Below are 16,061 nucleotides of genomic sequence, written 5' to 3' on the forward strand. Positions count from 1 at the left end.
GATAACTCATCTTTTTCTATATGTAAACATTCTTCAGTAAGCTATTTTAAAAATAAAAATAAATCACACAATACACTGGCACCTAGCAAGTCCTCAGCATACTGCAGACACCCTTCCATGTTAATCCGTATATATCTGCTTATTCTTTACAATGGTTGCCTAGTATTCCACACTGTGGTTGGACTCATGTTCCAACCTGATGGAACTCATAGTTCCCTACTGATGGACATTTTTTTGTCACAACTTTTCACTACTACAATCTTGTAGTCAACATTGTTATGCACACTTCCTTGTGTATCATTTTAGTATTTCTGTAGAACGAAATACTAAAAACGAAATTGTTAGGCCTAATGATATAAACTATTTTTAAAGGCCTCATAATATTCTTTTGACTAGATATGCCATTCTCCTATTATGGAACATTTACTTGGGTTACTTCCAATTTTTTTTTTAATATTGCGGTAAGAAATTTCAGTGAGGGAAATGGTACATACCTGGCTGATGATAGTGCTGATTGCAGGAGACTGACAGACTCTGGAAAGGTCACGTACATTAATTACGCAGCTAAAATATATTTTTAAAAAAACTCGAAATGTTTTCTTTGCTATCCTTAAGTTTCCTACACAAGGGCAAAATACCCAGCTAGAACCCTGTACCTGTCAGCTAACCAGTACCAATAAGATGTACAAACAAGATTTATATGTCCAGTCTGCAATATATATATTTTTCTTTCTCATTTCTGGTTTTTCCTTGATTTAGCCCATCAGCTGACTCTCTTACATGAAAGAAAACAAAGTGCAAAATAACAAATCAAAGGTTTCTGACTCCTTGATTGATGTTTATTTATGGAGGTTTCACTAATACACTGTACTTCTGGGCCCTAACATGAGAATCAAACACATGGCCTGAAAGTGTACCTTTTCTGAGACTTGGACCCTTCCCTGAACAATATGACTCTTACACAGTCAATCTGATTCTGGGCAAAGCCTGCTCCTGGTTCTGATTTTACTGAACACATGGACAATAGTTTCCACACAGATGGCAGCAGTGGTGAAATGGGTTTTGATTTTATGGTCTATTTCGTGATTTCTGCTGCATGACAGTCCCCTGGTCAGGTGGCAGCTGACAGGGAATCTGGAATCTTGTTTCCTTATTGTTGTGCTCTGTTTATGTTTGTTTTTAAATGTGCTGATCTGAACTCCTTTACACTAATAACCAGCGATTACTCCCTCCAATCAAAACTTAAGGTTTTTTTTCATGTTTACTTATTATGGGTCTAATACCTGTAAATACCTATAAAAATCAAATCCCTATACCAAAGATGAAATGAAATAATATCTATAACATTCAAAAGTCAGCTTTCTTCAATTTCTCTAAATGAATAACTGCAAATTAACATTACTTTAGAATTCTAAAGCCAAAGACAGTAAAGAAACATTTAAAGTTAGACAAACCAAGAAAAAATGATGGTTTTAAAAAGCCAAACAAAACAATATTTAATAGTTTTACAAACCTTAAGCAACCTGTCTTTTAGAAATTAAGTAAATTCAATGCCATTATTGTAGGAGATGTGGACATTGAAACAAACCAAAAAACAGGATGCCTCTCCAAATTCCTGGGTATCACAATTCTCAATCTATTAGTTATCTATTGCTGTGTAATGAATTACATCCCCAAATATAATAGCTTAGAACAACAAACAATTTCCTGTGGCTCAGGAATTTGGAAGCAGCTTAACTGGATTGTTCAGATTTCTCTGGAGCTACAACCAAGATTTAGCTAGGCTGGGGTCAACTGAAGGGTCACTGAAGTTCACTCCGCTGGCTACTGTCAGGAGGCCTCGGCTCCTTGCCATTTAGGCCTCTCCAGAGGACTACTCACAACATGGCAGCTGGCTTCCTCCATGGCCAGTTACCTGAGAAAGAAAGCAACCAAGATGGAAGTCATGGTGCCTTTTTATGACCTAGTTTCTAAGCCACAAATCATTAATTCCTACTTTAATTATTTGAAGTAGGTCCAGACACATTCAAGGAGAAGGGCAACTGAACTCCAATTCTTCAAAGAATGAATCTCAAAGAATTTGAGGAAGTACTCATATATTTAACACCAATCACTTAATAATTATGCTTCCTTGATGAACTTAAATGAATCCAATGATGTTTAATTACGTTTTTGTTTCTTTAGCTGGTCGATATTGCTTTCTTTTTAATTTATCTGCATTTGTCATAACCTTTTAAAGCAGAATGTGACTTGAACATTACATTTCTATTCACAAAACCTGCCCTGAGTTACTTTTGAATGGCCTTACAACATGCCTAGCTGAGCTTATAATTTCGCTACTCTAAACAATCCTTTTCTTTGGAAACGAGCTCTATGGATATGAAATATGTTTATTTTGCCACTTAAATGATTATAAAAAAGACAGGAAGTGTGTAGTCATAAAGCGAATGAAAAGGTAGTTCTTGGTTACATGACTTAGTTTTATTCTATGTCTGTGGGAATCAAAAGTGGGTTTCTTTGGATGAAACTGTATTTAATAGATATAGCTCACACTACCCTAGGTGAAAAAAAAATTATGGGACATACAAATATGTATACAAAATAATGGGTATGTTTTATCCATTTATTAAGGGAATTGTTATAGGTCTTTTAAGATGGTGAAATCATAGTATACATGTTATTTGCTTTTAAGTTTTACTTTTTAAATTATCTAAAAATTATTTTTAAGTTGTTAAATAGATCATTCACACTGAGAATAGATATACTTTTTGGTTGTTCGTGATTTCAAAAAGCATTAAAAATAAAAGTTTTTTGGATTTCCGGCCAAGATGGAGGCATAGGTAGATAGATACACTTTGCCTCTTCACACAACCAAAAGAAGGACAACAAATTTAAAAACGAAAAATAACCAGAACTGCCAGAAAATCGAGCTGTATGTCAGTCCAACAACCAAGGAGTTAAAGAAGAAACATTTACTCAGACTGGTAGGAGGGGCAGAAAACGGCAGCCAGGTGGAGAGGACCGAGTGGCAAGGCGGCAGCTGGAGGAACAGGATGGGCGAGGTGGCAGCTAGCAGAGCGGGTGGTCCTACATTTGGGAGTGGATAAACTGGGAGGAAAAACTGGGAAGTGAGACAGACCGCGCAACCCAGGGTTCCAGTGTGGGAAATAAAGCTTCAAAACCTCTGACTGTAGAAACCTATGCCCATAAGACTATCAGCTGATTTCTCAAAAGAAATCTTACAGGCAAGAAGGGGCTGGAAAGTAGAATTCAAAGTCATGAAAGGCAAGGACCTATATCCAAGATTACCCAGCAAAGCTATCCTTTAGAATGGAAGGGCAGACAAAGTGCTTCCCACATAAGGTCAAGTTAAAGGAGTTCATCATCACCAAGTCCTTATTATATGAAATGTTAGAGGAACTTATCTAAGAAAAAGAAGATGATGAAAAATATGAAAGTAAATGACAACAAACATCTATCAACAACCAACCCTAAAAAATACAAAAACAGGAGAACCAAGATGGCGGCGTAGGTAGACACACTGCGCCTCCTCGCACAACCAGAACTGACAGAGAATCGAACAGCAAGGGGGACCGACACCAAGGAAACAGAAAATAATCATTCATCCAGACTGGTAGGAGGGGCGGAGATGGCACTGGGGTGGAGAGGACTCGCGTGGCTGTGGCGGGACTGAGACTGGCGGAGTGTGGGACAAATGGCGCAGGCAGTCCGAGCACTAGCAGACCCTGCAGTCCCACATTTGCACAGATAAACCCAGAGGGCCGGACTCAGAGTGGCGGAGAACGGGGCAGGCAGAGCAGCGGGTAGCACCCCGCGGCACCACATTCGCCCACAGATAAACCGGACGAACGGCGGGCAGAGAAGCAGACCGCTGCGAAACCCAGGGCTCCAGCTCGGGGAAATAAAGCCTCAAACCTCTGATTGAAAGCGCCCCTGGGGGTTGGGGCAGCAGGAGAGACTCCCAGCCTCACAGGAGAGGTTGTTGGAGAGACCCACAGGGGCCTAGAGTGTGCACAGGCCCACTTACTCGGGAACCAGCACCAGAGGGGCCCAGTTTGATTGTGGGTAGCGGAGTGAAAGACTGAAATCCGGAGGACAGTGAAGCGGGCGCCATTGCTCCCTCTCGGCCCCGCCCCCACGTACAGCATCACAGCGCAGGACCAGCATTACCCCGCCCTGGTGAACACCTAAGGCTCCGCCCCTTAAAGTAACAGACGCGCCAAGACAAAAAAAAAAAAAAAAATGGCCCAAATGACAGAACACTTCAAAGCTCCAGAAAAAATACAACTAAGTGACGAAGAGATAGCCAACCTATCGGATGCACAGTTCAAAGCACTGGTTATCAATATGCTCACAGACTTGGTTGAATCTATTCGAAAAACAGATGAAAAAATGAAGCCTATGCTAAGAGAAACAAAGGAAAATGTACAGGGAACCAATAGTGATGCGAAGGAAACTGGGACTCAAATCAATGGTATGGACCAGAAGGAAGAAACAAACATCCAACCAGAAAAGAATGAAGAAACAAGAACTTGGAAAAATGAGGAGAGGCTTAGGAACCTCCAGGACACCTTGAAACGTTCCAACATCCGAATTATAGGGGTGCCAGAAGGAGAAGAGGAAGAACAAAAAATTGAAATTTTATTTGAACAAATAATGGAGAACTTCCCCAGTCTGGCAAAGGAAATAGACTTCCGGGAAGTCCAGGAAGAGAGTCCCAAAGAAGCTGGACCCAAGGAGGAACACACCAAGGCACATCATAATTACATTACCCAAGATTAAACGCAAGGACCTACATCCAAGATTACTGTATCTAGCAAAGCTATCATTTAGAATGGAAGGGAGGATAAAGTGCTTCTCAGATAAGGTCAAGTTGAAGAGGCTCATCATCACCAAGCCCTTATTATATGAAATGTTAAAGGGAGTTACCTAAGAAAAAGAAGATCAAAAATAGGAACAGTAAAAATGACAGCAAACTCACAGTTATTAACGACCACACATAAAACAAAAACGAGAGCAAACTAGACAAACAACTAGAACATGAGGGTTGTCAATAAGGGAGTGGGAGGGGGAGAGGGGGGTAAAGGTACAGAGAATAAGTAGCATAGATGATAGGTGGAAAATAGACAGGGGGAGGGTAAAAATAGTGTAGGAAATGTAGAAGCCAAAGAACTTATAAGTATGACCCATGGACATGAACTATGGGGGGGGAACGTGGGAGGGAGGGGGGTGGGCAGGATGGAGTGGAGTGGGGGGGGGAATGGGACAACTGTAATAGCATAATCAATAAATATATTTAAAAAAAAATACAAAAACAAAAACAAATTAAGCAAACAACTAGAAGAGGAAGAGAATCACAGAAATGGAGATCACAGGGACGGTTATCAGTGGGGAGGGGGAGGATGGTGGGAAGGTACAGGGAATAAGAAGCATAAGGTCCAAAACAGACAAGGGGAGGTTAAGAATAGTACAGGAAATGGAGAAGACAAAGAACTTATATGTTTCACCCATGGACATGAACTAAGGGGAGGAATGCTAGTGGGAGGGGGAGTGCAGGGCGGAGGAGAATGAAGGGGAGAAAAAAATGGGACAACTGTAATAGCATAATCAATAAAATATTTTAAAAATAAAAAAAATACATTTTTCAAATTTCTCAGGCAACCCAATAAAATTTTAAAGAGAAATTAATTACGACTCATTTGAAAGAACCCTACATCTACACTGTATTAAGTATATTTTTAGAATTAATCATGATTTTGACAAGCTTTAAAACTAAGGGTTTTTTTTAATTCAGAAACTGCAATGTTTTAAAAAGAAAATTAAAGACTACTTACAGGAAACAATCCAACAATCCAAGGAAAATCCCAGTTTTTAAGATTCAGTTCAGATCAAATACATTAGTGTAACTTAATAATTTTAGTTTTTCTATTACTTTAAATTTGTCATATTGCATCTTCTAAATCTTTCCCACATTCCTCAAATACCCATCCTCTGTTTTCCATTCTCAGCTTGTCTGTGAGTTTACCAGAATACTGAAGCCAATATTAGAACCCTTCTCTCAAAATGTGGTTCACAAGTCAGCAGCATCAACGACACCCTGGGACTGATTAGACATGTCGTCTCAGACCTTATTCCAGACCAAATGAACCAGAATTTGTGTTTTACTGAGATTTTGAGACAATACATATGCACATTAAAGTTTGATATGCACTGTTCTAGAGCTCACATATTCTTTCCACACACAAACACACTCATGCATACCCTTCTTGCGATCTCAAAATTTTTATGTATCTCAAGTCATCTTCCTGATGTTTCTCCTTCAATTCCAGAGGAAAAGACTTCCTCTTCTGTTCCAAAGCTATCCTCTCTACACCTGGGTTCTTGACTCATTCAGTCTTTATTTAAGGACATTAATTCCTTGCCTTTTTGTCTCAAATGTGATTTTCAGGTTTGGTTACAGGGAATAAACTGTACATATCTTGTATGTCTAACATCTACCACAGTGCAATACAGAGTAGCCCTGTTAAAGTCACAGGTATCTCCTGGCTCTGCCTCTTTCAAATCAGGTGTTTCCTATTTAAAAACACAGTAATAACTCATCCTGCTACATCGTGCTATAATCTCCCCTTGGTCTTTTCTTTCAGTGTCAAACCCTTAGATATTTTCTTTTAACAGATACTTGTTGATTTCGATTGTGGGTGCATCACCACGGTCAATACCATTACCAAAACAAACAAAAAACCCAGTCCCTACTATCACAGTGCTTACCATCATTGAAAAGACAGAAGGCATGGCTCACACATGCTAAATACCAAAGGGCAAAAAAAGGCTAGGTAGTGCTAAATTTAAAGAGTAGTCTACATGTGTCCTTTATAGTAGTTCCTATAATCCCCTCTCCCCACTGTCCTTTCCCCACTCCCCTCTGGCTGTTGTTAGATTGCTCTTAACTTCAATATCTCTGGTTATATTTTGTTTGCTTTTTTCTTTTGTTGATTATGTTCCAGTTAAAGGTGAGATCATACTAAATTGCTTACTCATTTAATCCTCATGACAGACTGAAGTGCAAATGCTATTCAGGAAAGAAAAGAATTTCTAAAGAATGAAGGTGCCCACGGAAGGAATGGGCTACTCATAAGGCAGGAAGAACTCACAATCAGAAATGTTCAGAAAGAGACCAGGTCATTTAAAAAAATAAAAAATAAAAGAGTAGTCTACAGCCTTACACTTGGCTGTGCACAGTGAAAAATCAAAAAGATGTTGAACAAACGCTTGCTGCCTGTATTTCCTTCCCAACTCACCTCAAAACTTTTAAATTTGATCTGTCTACAACATTCTTCTAAAACCACTCTTTTTCATGTCCTGACGGCCTTTCAATAACCAAATCTTCTACCATGAAGTAAGTACGGTATGATCCTTACTTTTTAGTCTAGGTTACTTACTACTATGACTCTTACTATATTGTAAAGAGATCTGTTAGGAAAAATATAACTCATATGGTAGCCAGCTAGTTATTTCTGATTACTTGACCCCACTAAGCCATTAAAACACTCATAACAACATAGAAAGAGATGTAAAGTTAGAACATCAGAGGAATCTGGTTATCAGTCTATGATATTCCAGGACACAAAAATAGACTAAATGGTGGAAACAGGAACAGAATAAGTCTAAATATTCAAAAGTAGGGATGGTTAAACAGACCAAGATAATATATGATCTAATGTATTTTTGAAAGGTTTTACTTATTTATTTTTAGAGGGGAAAGGAGGGAGAAAGAGGAAACATCACTGTGTGGTTGCCTCTCACGCAGCCCCTCCTAGGGACCTGGGCTGCAACCCAGGCGTGTGCCCTGACTGGGAATTGAACCAGAGACCTTTTGGTTGGCAGGCTGGAACTCAACCCACTGAGCTACACCAGCCAGGGATATATGATCTAATATTGAACAGACAATAATATCCTACAATAGTATACTTTATTTGACGTTGAAGAAAAAATGTTCATGGTAAAGTAAATAAAAAGGGAAGACTTTTATGTATGGAAAATAGACTCTACACCTGTATACATAAATTGAAATGATGCTTGAAGTGCAAATCAAAAAACATTCACTGCAGACCTCTCTTAATAGTGGGATTGCTGCAAATTTAAATTTCTTCTTTGTGCTTTTTTTATATTTTCCAAATTTTCTATAATGAGCACACGTAACTTGTTTTACAATCAGACGTGTTAGAGGAAATCAAGAAAGATAAAATTAAGAGAAAAGTACCACAGAAATTATCTTATAGGTGGCAGGCTGAATATATAAGAACAAGTCATGATTTTCAGTTTTCATTGTCCTCAATCTCTTCTGCATTCAACAGTACTGATATACTTCCTGAAACTCCACTTCTAAAACCTTGTTCTTTCTTGGTTTTCTTCCATCTCTTAGAAATCCTTTCTCTTTGCCTTGTTTGGTTCTATCTCCTACTGCTATTCCTTAATTGGGACTGTGTGCTAAGATCGAGTCTTAAACACTGCTCACAACCACTCATTCTCAGTTTCAGCAATTACTTCTCAGTACTGTTACTTCCAACATTTACATCATTAATTCTTTCCTTATCTCCTGAATAGTAGTCTTTAAACTCAACTGGAATATTCTATCTTCTTCCACCTAAAATTAATTTTATCCCAAATTAATTTCTTCTTTTTTGGATTTTCCTATGTGTATTCATGAACCTGTTATGCATTTTGTCACCTTACTCAAATTTTAGAGTTACCCTTCTTTCTCTCCCTCTCTCTCATCAACACTTAGTCACTGAATCCTTTGAAATATCTCTTACATATATCACTTTCTTTCCACTAAGTCTCCAGTCTCCAGCTTCTCTGAAACACACACACGACTTACACATTACTACTGTTGTGATTAATTTTCCTAATACATTGCTTAAAAAAAATCCAAGTAAAAGTAAGAAAAAAAAAACCCACGAAACTCTGTAGTCTCAAATCACTGTCAAAATTAAGAGGGTAAACTAAATTCTAGTCTCCAATCTAGCCCCTCCCTCCCTCTTCTTATCTTATTTCCTACCACTACAACTACAAATATCATGCTTCCAAGCAAACTAGGAACTATTTATTTTCAAAATGAACCACAGAAGTATGTACTGCATTGGCAAAAAAGTCCGTTATTTTTTCCATAAAAGACACACTTTTCATTTTCACCAAGAACTTTATTGATTTGGATATTTTGAGTATGTTGGCTATCTCCTGTGTGCCATAACGTTACTTGTTCTCAATTAATGTCCTGATTTGATCACTGTCAACTTCAACTGGTCTACTTGACCATGGGGTATCTATCATCCAGCGAGAAATCTCCAGCATGAAATGAAACTTTGCAAACCACTTTTGACACAGTTGATCAGTCACAGCACCTTCTCCATACAGAGCACAAACCTTTTTTTGTGTTTCAGTTGCATTTTTACCTTTCTTGAAGTAACAAAGCATAATATGCTGAAAATGTTGCTTATTTTCTTTCATCTTCAATGTTAAAATGGCTAAACGAAAATTCACCAATTTTGATGTTTTCTGATATAACAGCTGTCACAACACAATCTAACAAAAATGTTTCAAATGACGTTAAAGACAACTAAGCACTAGTAGGGCCATCTTACAGGAAAAAAAAATGAACTTTTTTTCCAATCCAATAAATGAAACATTCTTGAGTTTTTCTGGAAGCTTTGCTATTTAATGTCACTAACCAATGCTACATGTGGACAAGAGAGAAATAACAATTAACAGTAGACTGCAAATATTGAGGCAGAACTGGGTAAGAGCCAGTACAAATAAGACCAGGGACCAAGACATTCTGGAAAAGACAAACTATGGAGTAAAAAAGATCAGTGGTTGCTAGGAGTTAGGGAGGGAATAAAGGAGGGTAAATACTCAGAACACAGAGGATTTTTTTTGGCAGTAAAACTATTCTGTATGATACTAGTGTACAATGGTGGATAATGGACATGCATATATTTGTCTAAATCCATAGAATGTATATCACCAAGAGTAAACCTAAAGGAAAGCTATGGACTTGGGGTAATAATGATGTATCAGTGCAGGTTCAGCAATTGTAACAAATATACTACTGTGATGTTAGATTGTGGGAGGTTGTACATGTGTGGGTGCAGGGGGTATTTGGAAAATCTCTGTACTTTCTGCTTAATTTTACTGTGAACCTAAATTGCTATAAAAATGTTTATTATTAAAAAATTGCACATATAAAAATAGTTAAATATGTAATCCCTGTCTTCTATTAAGATAATTTCCAATGCAGTTCTTCTACCATTTCTGAGCAAGAAAATATAACTTAATTTCTTACATAAGTTTTAATTTCACTAAAATCTTGCAAATACAACATATGCCTACACTGAAATTTCAGAAAGGCAGTTTAATCACCAAAGTTCATAACTTTGGGAAAATGCCCCAATTTTAATTAACTGCCTCCTGTCACATATTTGTTTTATAACAGGATGAACAAATGGAGTCTGGAGCAAGGTTAAGGATTCGGGCTAACAGACCCCCACACATATCTAAGTTTGGATAGTCACATTCCCCCAGGAAAGCTGGCAACACATTTACTCATTAGTCAATATGTAATTTTTTTCTCCTATCCCACCAACTACAGAAGTTCTCAGAACAAAAGATTCTTTCTCTCTTGGGGGCTCTGGGCTCTGGGGTGCTCTTGGCATTCCTGGCTCTCTGGCCACACAGCCTCCTCACCACAGTCTTCAACTGCTCTTACTTTTGCCATCCTGCTTTGCCTTGGAACTTTGCCTTTTTTTTTTTTTTGAATTTTTATTGTTTCACCCCCCACTCTAGCTAGTCCCGTTCTCTTCCATGGTAACAGATCACTAATAAACCGATCGCATGCTAATAGATTTGCTGATCTGTAATTCTTTACATGCGCCAGCAGCAAGAACCACGTCTCTCCCGTCAACAGAAGGAATGAGAAGATTAGTTCACCTCAATCTCTTTAAGGTCAACTAAAAAAAGGACTAATTCCTTATTTGCAAAAATGATCTCCATACTCTGCCCCCGCCTATATTTCTAGTGTCTTCTGTTACTTCCCACCACAAAGCCTTATTCAGCTATGCAGAAACTCACCATTTCTTAATCTGATAATCCTTTCATAACTCAGTCTCTGAACATATATTCTCTTCTTGTGAAATTCACTGGGACCTTGCACACTTAGCAAACTTCTATTCATCTTCTATCATATTACTTGAATCATTATCACCCAGAAAATAATTAAGAAAAGTTTGAACATAGAATTCTAACTGTGGGATAATTCCAAGCAGAAAAAGAACTTCAAAGAAATCTTGAACTTTATTTAATAGGTGGGTAATTATTGTTATTGGTGTGGTAATTATTTTTCGTGTATTGTAGTATACAGCATATGAATAAGTCCCTATTTGTATTGTTGTGGGCATTACAAACAGGGACTAAAATTTGATGAGGAAGAGTCCTGCAGTTCTGAATATGAATTAAAGGTATCAGCATGAATTCATTATAAAAAAAGTACTTGTTGGTTCTTCCAGGTGAAAGGGCCAATCTACAATGGTAGGCAATAGCAATGAGTACATCAATACACTGACTTTGATTTTTAAATCACATTCTTCACTAGAAAAGCAATTCTAGGGCCCTTGGATGGAAAGAAAAAGGTTGATTCTAAGTCTGGAGCAAGAAAAGTACAAGGTAACCCTGGGCATCGTGTTATGTTTAAGTTATGGAAGTGTTCAATAAGAGTCATGTCAAAAGACAGGAGCCAGCTACTGGTCAAATCTTTGAGACAATTTTAGCATCAAAAGTAATACTGATGTAATTACGTAAGTATAAATTTTTAAAAAAGAATGCCAAGTGACAAATATATTAGAATCTTTTTAAATGATACAGGTAAGGATGACTAAAGAATGCTAAAAACAGCCTTGGCTAGTGTAGCTCAGTGGACTGAGTGCAAGCCTGCAAACCAAAGGGTCACTGGTTCAATTCCCAGTCAGGGCACAAGCAAAGGGAGCGCATGACAGGCAATCACACATTGACGTTTCTCTCCCACTCTTTCTCTTTCCCTTCCCCCCTCTCTAAAAATAAATAAATAAAATTTAAAAACAGTGGGTGAAAGGTTGTTAAGTATTTATAAGGTCTCAAAATATCATTTTAGAAATCATGCTAATGGTGCTAAGAAGAAAATAAACCTTTACAGGGGCATGATCTGGCTATCACCACCTTAAGCAAGTGATAAAATTTAGCATCACCAATAGTGGGACAAGCTGGTATTATGTGTCTTGTGGTGTGATGCAATGTTAAGTTCACAGCATTTCTCCTATGCAGTATTCCTGCTAAAACTGTTTATTTTTAATGTAATCGTAACTAAACAATCAGATAAGTTAAGAATGTAGGAAATTCTACAAACCATTACTCTAGACTCTTCAAAAAACTCAATGTCATGAATAAATAGAGAAACAAACAGGTGGGCATGTTGTTCTGATAAGAGAGATATACAGGGTTCGGCACAAGTAACATCCCTTTTTATTACAAAATCATAAGCACGTAATTCTGTAACAACAATATCACACTCAAGCACACCTTATGACATTTTCAGTGATATGTTCAAGTTAAAACTATAAATTACTACACCCACATTATTACCCTACCAACCACACTCAAGCAGGCTTTACTTTGGTTGGACCCTCTATTAACCACATGGACCTTTATTAGATCTTGGTCGATAAAAGTAAAACAAATACTATAAGACACATTTTGGGGACAACTACAGAAGTTTAAATACAGACCTTATATTAGATATTACTGAATTACTACTGATATTTTGAGGCGTGATATGACATGATGGTTACAAAGGAGAATGTCATTCTTAATGAGATATATGCAGACACATTTAAAAGTGAAATGTTAAGATATCTACAGTTACTTTCAAATGGTTTGGTAAATATAGAGTACATATGGCAAGATGACAACAACTGGTGAATACAGATGAAATATATGAATATTCATTGTGCTATTAAGTTATCTGTAGATGTGAAATTTTCAAAATTAAGGATCTCAGTTCAGATGTCATATCTTGGAAAGCTTTTTTGACTTTTCTAGTGGAATTATTTTTTCTGTTTTCAGTATTCCCACAAGACTCTTTATATTCCTATTTTAGCACTTAACAAATTTGTAACTGCCTGTTTACAGGTCTGACTTTGTGGAACCCGTCTTATTTTTCACTCCCAGAACCAAGCTCTTTATCTGGTGGTACCTAAGAGGTTAATAGTGTTTGTTGTGTGAATGAGATAACTGATATGCAAAAGGGACAGGTCAAAACTGAAATCCATGTACTGTCTGTATCATATCATGCCTAGAATTTAATCAAATTCACCAAGCAGAAAGCCTATTAAATGTTCCTATGTGATCAGTACCATTATAACAGATACCCACATCAGCAAATTGATTTAAAAACAAAGCATAACAATCCTAGAGCAGCCTTACTCTTAAATCATAACAGATAATATTTTCATTTTAAATTCTTTTGGTTTCAATACAAGAAAATTAAGATGCATACCTACCTGTTCTATATCCTTGGAATTGGAGGTCTGGTTTTCTCCCATGACTCCAGGCTGCTCACTTTCCCACGGTAATTTATTTTTTCCTTTTCCTGCACTTAAAACCCTTCGGGTACAGACAGTTGGACTGTAAGATCCATAAATTTGCATGCTCTCCCTTGTGTAGTCACCACAGTGGCAGTATGCACTCTGAGTTCTGTTACCAGCCAAAAGCCAGTCTGTATCTGCTCCATGTGCCAAATGGCTTGACCTACCCTGGGCAGATGATGGCATGAGTATCGCATACTCTACAAATCCCTGTTCTGTTAACCTTGGGAGGGTTTTCCTGGCCAATCTGGCCTGCACAGCATTCATCACTCCATCTCCATTATCTTGTAGTTCAACGGTATCCACTGCTTTGAAAAGAGTGCTGGTTTTACCTGAGCCCATCGATGATGCCAGCACAGCAAAGGCTTCGAGAGCTGCGTGGCGAACCCTGCGTTTGCTGTCTACAAGAGCTGGGGCAAGATCAAAAGACAGTTTGGATAAGTCAAAATCCTCACTGGGATAAGTCAAGAGGGAGCAAATGCAAATGTTCACCACCTCCTCCCTCACTCTGGAATGCTTATGTTTGAGATGTTCAAGGAGTAAACAAAGCACCTGTTGAGGACCTACTTCCTTCATCAGCTTGAGGAAGATTTTCATGTACTCTTGTTTGATCACCAACTTGTTGTCGGCCAGCACTTTGACAGAAGCGGCTATAACTGGTCCCAAGAAGTGTTGTACCTGCTCTCCAAGGCGAATAACCAGTAAATGCAGAACCTGAAGTATGCCATGGACCACTCGGAAGTTAGAATCGTCTAACAAATTATAGAGCAAGCTAATAAAACTGACAAGGCTAGAATGTGGGGTAGAACTAGGGTTAAATCGTCCCATCACCTGTTTCAATTCCTCAACGGCCTGAGTCCGGTTCTTATAGTCTTCCTGATCTAACAATCTTGAATGAAGCTCCTGAGGAATAATCCCAAATTTAAAATTGCTGTTGGAAGTGGTCGCTGCACAGGGGAGGGGATCTTCAGGAAATCCACAGGCTTCAAGTTCCAAATAGTAAGGAACCTGACTGCCAAACTGGGACTCCAGGCGGCGATTGTAGTGTCTCCTCAGGGCGGACGGCAGGCGAGAGATATAGGATTGAAACTTCTCTTGGCCAAGTCGCTCCCCAATTTGTTGAAGTGCACAGAAAGCTGTCTCAGATTCTTCTTCTATCTCCTGATCGCCAAGCTTTCGGGCCAAGGATATTATCACCTCGGTCAGATCTAGGCCGAGCAACAAATCCTCGGTGGTAAGCAAGATAGGGAACAGGAGCGCCGTGGAAGCTCTAAGCCGGGCATCAGTGCTTTCCAATCCTTGCTGTATAAGCGTTCTCAGCACCTGTCCAGCACTACGTTTCAGACATATGTGTAGGATCTGCAACGCATCTTTCCGCAGGGCTGGATTCTCTTCCCGTAAAGAGACAACCAATTGAGGCAGAAGTGCTAAACTAAAGGCCTCTTCCAGCTGGCCTGCCTCCCCCTGACCCCGAAGAACGTCCGAGAGGAGTTGCAAGCAGAGTCGTTTCTCATCATTATCTCCTTCTACAAGCACTCGACCCAGGGCTCGATACAATGCTTCCTTCCGTCTGGGGAAGCCAAGCCGACCACCCCGCCGTGGCAAAACAGCCTGCAACGCCTGGAAGGCCTCAGAAGGATCCGGCGCGGTCCGGAAGAGTTGAAGGAGCCGACTTTCCTCTTCATCTCCCCCTGACAAACTACCTCCAGACCCATTCCAACTACTTGAGATTGCCTCCGTGGGCATCAAGAGGGTCGACGCCAGAGGCGAAGGTGTCGGGGGACAGGAACCGTGGTCTCCTGAAGCTCCGGGGCAGCAGTAATTTTTCCCGTCTCTCATGGTGCCCCCACCACGACTTACATCAGTCTCCGGAGCGGAAGGAAGACTGCGGCTCTGGGGGCGATAGGAACATCGGGGTGGAGGGGGATGCAGCAGGAGCAGTGCGGAGGGCGCAGCCGCCATGGGGGGTCGTTAGGAGGCGGAGGTTGGAGGGAACCATCATCTCCAAAGCGCTGGATGGAGCCCAACCTTCTGGTTCCTCTCCAAGTCCCAAGCTGCAGAGGAGGAAAAGCAGCAGTTTCAGCAAGGTCCCCCGCCGCCCCCAACTCGGGAAGCCTTAGGCAAAATGGCCCCTGCCTAAGCCCCCGACCCCACAGCTACCCCGGGCGTAACCAGGGGCGCCACGTGACCAAACCGATGGCTTCCATGGTGATGTATCCAGTGGGGACCTCTTGACCCGGAAATCAGCCTGCCGCGGTGACTGCTGGGTCATGTAGTTCACGTCAGGTGTTAAAACTAAGTTGTTGTCTACTGGAAAAGGAAGTGAAAACGTTGCAAACGTAGCAGGCTTTGGGAACGTATCTAGAGCTG

The 16,061-nt window shown here is 39.6% G+C and overlaps 1 protein-coding gene across 3 annotated transcripts in view; it reads right to left on the reverse strand.

The window, feature by feature from the left end:
* Positions 1-16,061, reverse strand: part of TOGARAM1 (TOG array regulator of axonemal microtubules 1) — a 91,067-nt gene extending 75,006 nt beyond the window's left edge. For 2 of the 3 annotated variants that reach the window (XM_053927483.1, XM_024573948.3), the window contains exon 1: positions 13,608-15,900. In XM_053927483.1, the coding sequence (XP_053783458.1) occupies positions 13,608-15,653 (2,046 nt within the window). In that variant the 5' untranslated portion in view covers positions 15,654-15,900. The other variant, XM_053927482.1, reaches the window with a different exon arrangement.

This window comes from Desmodus rotundus, chromosome 7 (genome assembly GCF_022682495.2).
Source record: "Desmodus rotundus isolate HL8 chromosome 7, HLdesRot8A.1, whole genome shotgun sequence".
In the NCBI taxonomy this organism is placed as follows: Eukaryota; Metazoa; Chordata; class Mammalia; order Chiroptera; family Phyllostomidae; genus Desmodus; species Desmodus rotundus.